At 47.4% G+C, this 10,686-nt stretch overlaps 1 protein-coding gene across 5 annotated transcripts in view; it reads right to left on the bottom strand.

The window, feature by feature from the left end:
* Nucleotides 1-272: 272 nt before the first annotated feature.
* LOC121294716 (A-kinase anchor protein 13-like) overlaps nucleotides 273-10,686 on the bottom strand; it is a 76,496-nt gene continuing 66,082 nt past the window's right edge. For 3 of the 5 annotated variants that reach the window (XM_041218750.1, XM_041218752.1, XM_041218753.1), the window contains 18 exons: nucleotides 10,478-10,625; nucleotides 9,964-10,076; nucleotides 9,312-9,458; nucleotides 8,461-8,723; nucleotides 7,963-8,088; nucleotides 7,725-7,842; nucleotides 7,295-7,543; nucleotides 7,119-7,195; nucleotides 5,644-5,825; nucleotides 5,338-5,420; nucleotides 4,621-4,809; nucleotides 4,109-4,270; nucleotides 3,719-3,789; nucleotides 3,044-3,088; nucleotides 2,857-2,907; nucleotides 2,267-2,704; nucleotides 1,711-2,017; nucleotides 273-1,341 (listed from right to left, as the gene is read on the bottom strand). In XM_041218750.1, the coding sequence (XP_041074684.1) occupies nucleotides 1,280-1,341; nucleotides 1,711-2,017; nucleotides 2,267-2,704; nucleotides 2,857-2,907; nucleotides 3,044-3,088; nucleotides 3,719-3,789; nucleotides 4,109-4,270; nucleotides 4,621-4,809; nucleotides 5,338-5,420; nucleotides 5,644-5,825; nucleotides 7,119-7,195; nucleotides 7,295-7,543; nucleotides 7,725-7,842; nucleotides 7,963-8,088; nucleotides 8,461-8,723; nucleotides 9,312-9,458; nucleotides 9,964-10,076; nucleotides 10,478-10,625 (2,831 nt within the window). In that variant the 3' untranslated portion in view covers nucleotides 273-1,279. Of the gene's footprint in view, nucleotides 1,342-1,710; nucleotides 2,018-2,266; nucleotides 2,705-2,856; nucleotides 2,908-3,043; nucleotides 3,089-3,718; nucleotides 3,790-4,108; nucleotides 4,271-4,620; nucleotides 4,810-5,337; nucleotides 5,421-5,643; nucleotides 5,826-6,172; nucleotides 6,404-7,118; nucleotides 7,196-7,294; nucleotides 7,544-7,724; nucleotides 7,843-7,962; nucleotides 8,089-8,460; nucleotides 8,724-9,311; nucleotides 9,459-9,963; nucleotides 10,077-10,477; nucleotides 10,626-10,686 lie in introns of those variants that run through there. The other 2 variants (XM_041218751.1, XM_041218754.1) reach the window with 2 other exon arrangements.

Genomic DNA, 10,686 nt, shown 5'->3' with positions numbered 1-10,686 from the left:
CCTGCATCTATGCGGTGCGCTCAGGACCCATCCTGTTGGTTAACGTTGCAAACGCTTGTTTAGTTATCAGTACTTTTCAATCTTATTCTTTATTAACTGCACAAAATCCAAAAACCTGACCAGCAGGTCATTTGTTTTGTTTGTTTTTCTTTTTTTTTCCTTCTCTCTCAGAGTTTTGATTAGCATAGAATGTTACCTATTGTTTTTATCCCCTCAGTGGAAAACAAATAAGCATGAAAAGGCAGGAAGAACCAAAAATAAATGTTTTAAAAAAAAAAAAAAATCAATAAAATTGCAAGCTTGGGGGGTGGGAGGTTGTGGAATACAGTACTGAACTTTCAGATTATTCTAGTACCATATTGTGATTGGGGACTCGACTAAATGACACTGCAGTCTCTACGCTCCAACATTCACAATTCAAAAGACATTGGAATGAACAGAAAGCAATACATTGAAGAATGCAGGCTCCCTCCAGTGGTACATGTACTGTATTACAGCAGACAGCTGGCAGCACCCTGGTGATTGCTTACAGTACTGCTTGGCAAACCCTAGCAAACGTGGTCAAATACAAGTCCACTCTCCTGGTCTTCTAAAAGTCAGTCCTAAAAAAGAAGTAATAAAAAAATAAAAGAGATCCGATTGTCCTTTTATGTTGTAAAGCAAGTAGTAGCTTACCATGTAATAGATTGTCATTTTAAAAGTGCTCTGTGGCATCAAACCATGTTAAATGTAATTGAGATGATTGCTAAAAAAAAACCAAGAAAACTAAAACTTTATCTGTTACTACATAAGTTAACCTGCAAGTACAACTCCACGGTTCTCTGCCCTCAATTATTATTATTTTCCAATTCCTGTGTTTTTTTGTTTTTTTTAATTGCACACAAAAAGAAACCACATGGTTTTATAATAGAATTATAAAACAGAACAAAAGTAAATGAGCAATATCTCAAGTTTTCGGGTACCTGCCTCTTTCGAGACGCAAGGCATGCTTTCAGGCTTCTAACTGCACTGCACAGTGATAACTCGTTTTCAAACCTTAAACATGTGGAAAAACAGCCCTGATTAAAAGATGCATCGGTGCCCTTTCTGAACTACAGGATCGTCTCTGTGGTTTCTCCAGTGTGGTGTACGGCTGGGAAGCTGGCACAGTTGTATCGTGCTGGAGAGAGTGTCCTGTGAGACTGGCAGGAGGACTGAGCTGCTTTGGCTGGCAGAGGCCCTGGATGAGCAGACAACCTGAAGAGAAGAGCACCATGGGATAATAGAGGACAAAGTGCCATCAGCAGAAGTAGATCTCCTCTCCATCAGCTGGAGCTTCAGAGACAGGAGGGTGCTGGGAGGCTAGAGAGAGAGAGACAGAGAGAGAGAGAGAGAGAGAGAGAGAGGAGTCACTTGACAAGCCTTAACTGTTTCATGTAACTCCAGGCAATAAGGAGCAGTAATGACCCATCTGTCTACCTATTCACACACTTTTCTTATGTCTGATCTTTTATCATCTGTATATACACTGTACTCCAAACGTTTAAAATGGCCTCATCAGCCACTAAAAATCATTAAGTTTATCATTTTCAAAAAGTTACTTTTAGTAGATCATGTTAAAATCTCATGATAAAACAACGTAGACCTTGCTGCTTCCTTGTGGTCTCTTCTCCAGGGACACTCAGGGAGTGTGGTTTCAGATGCAGTTTAAAAGAGAGTGTTTGTCTGTACCTGCCAGCTGGCCGGGCTGCCCTTTGCCCTTCTTTTTCTTCTCTTTCTTCTCCTTGGACTTGGTGACCTGCAGCAAGCGATTGGAGATCTGGTTCTGCCCGTCACCCCCTTGTGATTTGTGACTCTGGTTAAAGGTAAAGAGGTTCAAGCTCTTCCCTTTCTGTTTGGAGTCTGTCCTCCCCAGCTGCTCCTTCTTGGGAGACAAGGACAGTTCTGTCTCCGACGAGACCCGCTCCAGAGAACTGGTGCTGTGAAACTTCCTGGAGTCCTCCGAGGCACTAGAGGGTGACCTGTGCTGTCCAGTTTCCTAGAATTGAACAATACTAAAGGTTTACGGAAGTCTATGCATGGGAACTGGTTAGGACACATCAGTATCTACTCAGGACTACAGAGTGCACATGAAATACGTGAAAATGACACAAAAAAGTGGTATCGCAAGACAGGCCTATCAGTCGCTGAAAACATTCTGTTACAAAATGTGTCTGACGTTTTGTTCTCCCACCTGGCTTTATTCTTTCAATCTGCACTGAGCTGGCTCTCTGTGGTTTGCACTCACCTCGTCCTGCTTGCTCTGCTCTATCCTCTCTAACTCCCTGCGGATCTGCTCGCGCTCCCTCTCGAGCTGGCGCTGGCCAAGCAGCAGCCTCTCCAGGTCCTTCTGGTACTCCTCTTTCCTGCAGCGCAGTTCCTCCTTCTCCCGCTCCACTTCCCCTCGCCCTCGCTGCGTCTCCTCCTCTCTCTGGCTGAGCTGTGCCTCCCTCTGCTCCAGCTCCCTCTCCAACGCCTCCCTCTCCCTGTCCTGGCGCCGCCGCTCCTCTGCGTGTGCTGCCTGCTGCCGCTGCAGGTTGGCCAGCTCCTGCCGCTGCTTCTCCAAGCTGCGCTGCTTCTCCTGCTCGATCAAGGAGTTGGGCCGGGAGGAGGGGCGGGAGGCTGATCGCTCGCTCAGAGCCAGGCGCTGGTCCTCGATGACTGTGTCTTGCTGCACCACCACAGCCTGCACAGCACAGACACAGAGAGAGCAGAGTCACAGTATGTTTCAGTGTACACACCTTTAATAAACCATAACAGGACTCCCCCATTGTTCTATAAACACAAGTTAAAACGCATACATGTTTAGGCAAATTGGAATCGCTTTCTGTCTCATACCTGTAAAGTGCAGAGCAGTTCATGGAGGTGTTTAACGCTGTGGAGGACTTGCTGGAAAAGACAAGAGACAAAGACAGCGCTCAGTTTCCATGTGACTATCAAAGCAGCACCGTGTTCATTGATATTAAGAGCGGCTTGGTGGATTAGCAGAGGGTCTGCCCTCCTCAGCATGCCTCTAACTACCCACCTCTGTGTTTCTGTTGAGCAGCAGCTGCAGGTTGGCATTCCCCCCCTGCGAGACACAAACAAAGCAGAGCCGAAGGGTTATTGATGTTGGGTTAGAGGATCACAGCCAACAGGCAGCCCTTAAAATGAGCAAGAACATTCGATCCCACCGGCTGGAAACAAACCTTCCAGCTGTAAATCAAGAGCATTCAACTAGCCTTGAGCACATCCAGGGTTGGCAGTCACTAATGGATGGTTATTCTTTATTTACTTAACACGCTACAACTACCCTGCAACAGTTTACACGTCTTTCCCCCTAACTGAGCAAGTGGCAGCAGATTAAAACACAACATAACTAAAAGAAATGGCAAACACTTGTTTAAAAAAGGAAAACAAGATGACACACGGACACACCAGAGGTTAACTGACACTGCAGGATAAAGCAGGACAGGTGTGACTAAAGGATCACTCGTTACTTGGAAGTGTTTAAAAACGCTGATCCATTCGTAACTCTGTTTACTGTGACAGCCGACAAATCACTGTAAAGGGAGCGTTTCTAGTTTAAAACAGACTCACCAAACTGTGGTTTAGCTGAGAACAAACAGAACAGAGGACACACAGCGGGCATTCTCTAGAACTGAAAATCATAAGATCCCACAAGAGGACCCCCAAACATCCTAAAGGAGACAGCCCTCACCTTCTTCAAAACACTGTCGGACTCTGTTCTGCGCAGATCTGGAGACTCCTCCCCCTCATCTTTCTCTCCGCCTGCAACAAACAAACAGCTTGGTGCTCAGAACAGAGAAACATCCAGAAATACACCAAGCAGACAAACCTCGTTTACAGGGTCCCCAGAGAGAGAAAATGGTTTCCAGCACAATACTTGATATCAGGGTACAATACATGAATATTCTAATATAAAAAGAGTACATACAGAGAGGATGGGAGAGCTCCGGTATGATGTGTGAATATTCTAATATAAAGAGTACATACAGAGAGGATGGGAGAGCTCTGGTATGAAGTGTGAATATTCTAATATAAAAAGAGTACATACAGAGAGGGTGGGAGAGCTCCAGTACCATCTTACCTTTGGAAGCGTTCATCTGGTGACTGTCGAAGCCCCCGAATGTCTCTGCTCTCCTGGGTAGAGAGATGGGTCCCACAATGCACTCTGCATCCACACTGCTGGAGACCTGCTGCCCCACAGTGCCCCCTAGACTCCTATTCACCAGTGTCTGCAACGTCTCCACTGGAGCAAACACAGAGCAGGCATTGGGCAAAAACAAAACACACAATCAGTACGACTGCATTTCAGCCAGACTGCAACAGCACTTTTCTTACGAGGAGTCTGAGTTTCAACCTCTTACAGAGCTTTAACAACGGCAGCTCTTTTAAATTGATGTTTTCGATTTGGATGACATGACTTCTATTTCGGACAGAGTGAAAATGAATGCCCATAGAGAAACAAGCCCACGTTCAGTAGATGCTGTGTTAGACAGCAGCATGGGCAGCTGCAGCTGGGAAAACCTGCTCTTCAAGCATCACAAATGATCCAGCTCCCCTCCTAAAAACGTGCTCTCTTGTCCATAAGGTACTAACCTTCCTTCAGCGCATCCTTCATGACCGGTTCCCCCTTGGCCACGTCGTCAGGGCTGGCTCTGAAAAGAGTCTTCGTCAGCACGCTGGGGGCTCCCTCGTCCGGCCCCCCGGAGTCACACATGTCCCTGAACAGCTTCATCTTCTCCTCCAGCAGGGCCACAATTTGCTGGTCTTTCTGCTGCAGTTGCTCTGGAAAGACAAAGAGATGAGGACATTAGCACGCCAGGGGGGAACGGGAAGCCTGGCTGTACCACACTGCCTCTCCCACTGTGCTGCAGCCTGGCTGCACCATACCGCCTCTATCACTGTGCTGCTGCACCACACCGCCTCTCTCACTGTGCTGCAGCCTGGCTGCACCATACCGCCTCTATCACTGTGCTGCTGCACCACACCGCCTCTCTCACTGTGCTGCAGCCTGGCTGCACCATACCGCCTCTATCACTGTGCTGCTGCACCACACCGCCTCTCTCACTGTGTTGCAGCCTGGCTGCACCATACCGCCTCTATCACTGTGCTGCTGCATCACACTGCCTCTCTCACTGTGCTGCAGCCTGGCTGCACCACACTGCTAACATGAATGGGTCAGTTAACATGAATGGAACAGGCTGTTAATGAAAGCAATAGGAAACTAAACACATTGACTTGTTCCATAATAGCCACAGATGGAGCGGGCTGCGTGTTCAAACACGTTACTTTGAAGAGTTTGTTTTTCCTCACCTCTCATCTCCCGTGCTTTCGTCTCCAAGACTCTCTTGTCCTCTTCTGATTCACTGGGGATCCCCTCATCATCATTCTTCTCCCTGCACAAGGAACCGAGAGAGCGGTTTTACTGCACTGTGGCTCAAAGAGCGACACTGTTCAGACTACATACACAAAGTCACAAAACAAAAAGGGATGGCTATCAAATATTCATGTGCAAAACAAATTGCAACAATGATTTTTATCCTCTGGGTGGCACCAGATAGACAGGAGTTCAGAGGGATGTGTTTGGTTTTATTTTCACAGCCCTCACTATCTACTCACATGGAGTGCATGGTGCCCTGAATCAGCTGCATCCAGGTGTTGCGCTCCTCTTTGGAGCTGGCGTAGACCTCCACCATCTCTGGCTTCTCGATGCCTGCTGTGATCAGGAACAGGCCCTTCTCCTCGTTCGCCACCTCTCGGAGGATCAGCTTCTGCAGCGAGATCACTGTGGAGCGCTGGTCCTAGAACACAGAGAGAGTGTAAGAGAGCATGAGAGAGAGACAGCTAGAGAGAGACAGCGAGATCACTGTGGAGCGCTGGTCCTAGAACACAGAGAGAGTGTAAGAGAGCATGAGAGAGAGACAGCTAGAGAGAGACAGCGAGATCACTGTGGAGCGCTGATCCTAGAACACAGAGAGAGAGCTAGAGAGAGTGAGAGAGAGACAGCTAGAGAGAGACAGCGAGATCACTGTGGAGCGCTGGTCCTAGAACACAGAGAGAGAGCTAGAGAGAGTGAGAGAGAGACAGTGAGATCACTGTGGAGCGCTGGTCCTAGAACACAGAGAGAGAGCTAGAGAGAGTGAGAGAGAGACAGCGAGATCACTGTGGAGCACTGATCCTAGAACACAGAGAGAGAGCTAGAGAGAGTGAGAGAGAGACAGCGAGATCACTGTGGAGCACTGATCCTAGAACACAGAGAGAGAGCTAGAGACAGCGAGATCACTGTGGAGCACTGATCCTAGAACACAGAGAGAGAGCTAGAGAGAGTGAGAGAGAGACAGCTAGAGAGAGACAGCGAGATCACTGTGGAGCGCTGGTCCTAGAACACAGAGAGAGAGACAGCGAGATCACTGTGGAGCACTGATCCTAGAACACAGAGAGAGAGCTAGAGAGAGTGAGAGAGAGACAGCGAGATCACTGTGGAGCACTGGTCCTAGAACACAGAGAGAGTGCAAGAGAGCGTGAGAGAGAGACAGCGAGAGAGCGCAAGATAGAAAGAGTGTGAGAGCAGAAGAGAGAAAGAGAGCGTGAGAGAGACACAGAGGCATGAAGAGGGATCAACTTCATAGTACATGCTCTTTGCTTAGACATGCACCCAGTATTGCTGTGTATGCAAGTGTGGGTGCAGGAATATAGCAGCCACATTCTGATTCAGATTTATCATGCAGCAGGAAAACGACCAACTCTCACATTGTAGCTTTACTTGGAGAATGAATAGAATTTAATTCTCATGTCTTCATGTGAACCTTGGATCAGTCAACAGAGAAAATTAGGCTGTTTTCACAATTATTATTTTATAATAATTGTGATTTTGTGTGCCACTGTCTTGATCTGGTTTAGTAAAAGCTTAAGTAAAAAGAATATATATATATATATATATATATATATATATATATATATATATATATATATATATATATATATATATATATATATATTCCAAAAAAATCCTGGCTGATATGTTATATTTGTGTAGGCTGAAGAATAAAAACAAACACGCACCTAAATTAATAAACGTTTAAAGAGGGACCTACCAATGAAGCAAAGACGAATTTCTGATCCTTTTCTTGAAGGAAAACAAAGACATCGGAAAGGAGCAACGCCTGGACATCTGAGAGAGACAGAGATACAGCACCTGCATTTAAATACAAGACTAGGTATCCACAGTGTCCCACACTCCCTGCACACCCAGCCCAGGCCCCGCTCTTACCCTTGAGTCTTCCGGCTGAGTTCTTGAGCTGCAGAGGCCCGTCGTGCAGCAGCTTCCTGCGCTTCAGGTCCTCCCGGGCGAACATCTGTCCGCTCTTCATCCTCATGATGGACTTGCTGTCGCAGCGGCTGTAGATCTCATTGAGCTTCCTCTTCTTCTCGTACTCATTCACCTTGTTGTCCACGGCAGAGATCACCTCCTTCACCAGCACCAGGGCCTGCGTCAGGGCTCTGTGGTCCTCCTCGCTTTCTGCACCGGCACAGGGAGAGAACGGAGGGGTGGGTCAGCACAGTTACTGTGACACAACTAGAGTGCGGGTCTACCACTGAGGATGTCTGCGCGGGTCAGCCAGGAGAAGGAATGAAGCAGGGCCCACTTTCAAATGCACTGTGCACATTAAACAAGGCCTTGTGTTTCAGGGTCTTCTTACCTTTGGTGTGCTGTAGTATCCTCTGCAGTAGGACGGGGTACTTGGTTATTCGCTGTGTCACTAGTAATATACATTCAGGAATGCCTAGCCGTCTGACTATTGTGCTGCTCATTTTTTTCTGAAAGGTAAAAAAAAGTATACAGAAATTAATATAAAACGATTTGTCAATAATGTTAAGTGAAACCAAAAAAACCCAACATTGAAATAACCAATCAAGAGATGAAAAGCAAAGAGCTACCCTGATGAACGCCTGGAAGCGTTTCTCTTTGGCATGCAGCTCCTTGTAATAGTTCACAGCCTCGCTATGCCGGCCACAGAACTTGCCGTAAACTTTCTTCATGCGCTCAGCACTGGAGCCCGAGAACTGCAGAACAAACACACACATACAGAGTGATTTTATAGAACATAATGAAGACAGTGTTTTGTGTTTGCGATCCTGCACATTTGTAATGCTGTGACTTTCAGGCAATGTTTGTTTGAATATTCAAATTTCTGTCTCCGCACTAGAGCACTGCAAAATGGCTCAAAGCAAAATCAGGTTGAACTGCAGCCTCACCTGGCTGCTCCGCCTGCCCGGCAGCCTCACCTGGCTGCTCCGCCTGCCCGGCAGCCTCACCTGGCTGCTCCGCCTGCCCGGCAGCCTCACCTGGCTGCTCCGCCTGCCCGGCAGCCTCACCTGGCTGCTCCGCCTGCCCGGCAGCCTCACCTGGCTGCTCCGCCTGCCCGGCAGCCTCACCTGGTTGACGAGGATGTCTCCAATCCTCCGGATAACGAAGCCCCCTTCCCTGCCCTCGGCCCCCAGCTCCTGTCGAGACTCTTTCTTCCTCTCCAGGAGGCTGCTGAAGAGCTGTGTGTGTAAGTCCAGGAGGTCGTCGAGCACAGGGAACATCCGCTCCACGGTCTGTGCTTCCATCTGCAGCTCCTTCAGCAGCCCCTTGCTGTACACATCAGCCATGATCTTCAGAGTGCGCACGTGGTGCATCTCCGTCTGCATCAGCTCTGCAGGAGGGGAGGAGAGTGACAGCACCTTGAATAACTCCTTCATTTATATCACGAGATGTGAGCACAGACAGCACCTTGAATCATTCCTGCATTTATATCACGAGATCTGTGAGCACAGACAGCACCTTGAATCATTCTTGCATTTATATCACGCGATCTGCGAGCACAGACAGCACCTTGAATCATTCCTGCATTTATATCACGCGATCTGCGAGCACAGACAGCACCTTGAATCATTCCTGCATTTATATCACGCGATCTGCGAGCACAGACAGCACCTTGAATCATTCCTGCATTTATATCACGCGATCTGCAAGCACAGACAGCACCTTGCATCATTCCTGCATTTATGTCACACAGGTTCAAGAATGGCTCCAGTTTGTTTTTGGGTTACTCCAGAAGGAGATGGACCAGGGCACAAGGGGGATAAAATGATTCTAAAATAACCATACGAGTCCCAGCTTAGAAAACGAAGCTGGTGCCTGAATGAACTGTCCGTTAAATAAACATTAATAATAAGAGGACTAAATAGAAAGGATCCAGGCACTTCTTCACTCCCTCATTGTAAAAACACAAAGCCAGTACCGTAGATGACATCCTGTCGTTTGATCATGTCCTTCTTGAGCTGCTTCGCCAGCTTCTTGTCCACAGTCAGGCTCCAGGAGTCAGCCTCCAGCTCCCGGACATCCGCCTCAAACTCCCCCATCAGCTGACTGTCCATCATCTCTGTTCCTGCAGCACACGACAGCTTTACCGTCAGCAGTTACCCCCTGAATGGCAATTCAGGACTTGCCAACATGCTTTCATTACATATTGCAATAAAATGTAAAGGTTTATTGAATTGATATTGAAAATGTAATTAGTTTACTGAATGGCACCAATTTTCTTTTATTTTAAAAAAACAAAACAGGCATACCGTAAAACTTCAATTAAATGCACCTGCCGTTTATTTACAGTATTTGTGAGCAGCCCCCGCACATATTAGAGACAGGCGATTATTTGATGTTTTACGGTATATAATTTATTGACATCGTTTCATCACTGAGCTGTAGTTCCTAAAAGCAATTTCAAGAATAGGAAGAGGAACTGTGGAGCTCAGTGTTATTTTGAAGCAGCAGGCAGTTGTTCCCCCCATTCTTCCCATTAAACTCAACAGTAGTAGCCTCTGTGCTGTAAAATCTCCTCTGTGGGAGAGCAGGTCCCAGCAGGTGAAGCAGTACATGAAGCCTGTCCTTACCCTCGTCAGTCAGCGACTCTGTCGACTCATTGACCTGGTTGGGTTTGTGCAGCGAGTCGGTGGACTGAGACAGGTACCTCAACGTTTTCAGCGGGACCTCATCAAACATGGAGCTGAACAGAGAGAAACATGCAAATTAGAAAACTGCACGGATATCAGCTTCAACAATAAGGCATGATCACATTAGAACTGCCACACAGAGTCTGAACAGGGTCAATAAGATGATCAGTAGGTAGTTCAGAACGGCATTATGGGTCGTCTTCATAACCGCACATGCTGGTGGCACCCCCTTGTGGGGACACTGGTTTGATTCTCATGCAGTTCAGATTCCTGACTAACATTTTCTTTGCAGTCACCCTTAGAATCTATTCACTTCCCCATCTCCCTGCAAGGCTTATTTGGAAATAAGAACGCTTGGTCACTGTTCCACCTCATGTTCACTTCCCCAGAGTAGCAAGGGAGAGAAGAGTCATGCCTCTTCCTCTATCCACCGCCCAGCCCCCCGGCCACCTACACGGCAATGTTGCTGATGGACATGCTCTTGGCGAGGTTGCTGGTGTTGAAGGCAGCGATCCCTGTGTGCCTCCTGCTGAAGGACAAGGAGGTGGAGTTTTCATCGTGAACCAGGACAGCCGAGCGAGGGCGCTCTTTGGGTAGGGTGGCTGGACAACACAACACAATATGAGAAAACAGTCAATGATTGAAGTCAAAAGCAGGGTTTCT

The sequence above is a fragment of the Polyodon spathula genome, chromosome 19 (genome assembly GCF_017654505.1).
Source record: "Polyodon spathula isolate WHYD16114869_AA chromosome 19, ASM1765450v1, whole genome shotgun sequence".
Lineage (NCBI taxonomy): Eukaryota > Metazoa > Chordata > Actinopteri > Acipenseriformes > Polyodontidae > Polyodon > Polyodon spathula.
Note: the sequence above shows the minus strand (reverse complement) of the source record. Positions and strands in the feature narration are given on the sequence as shown.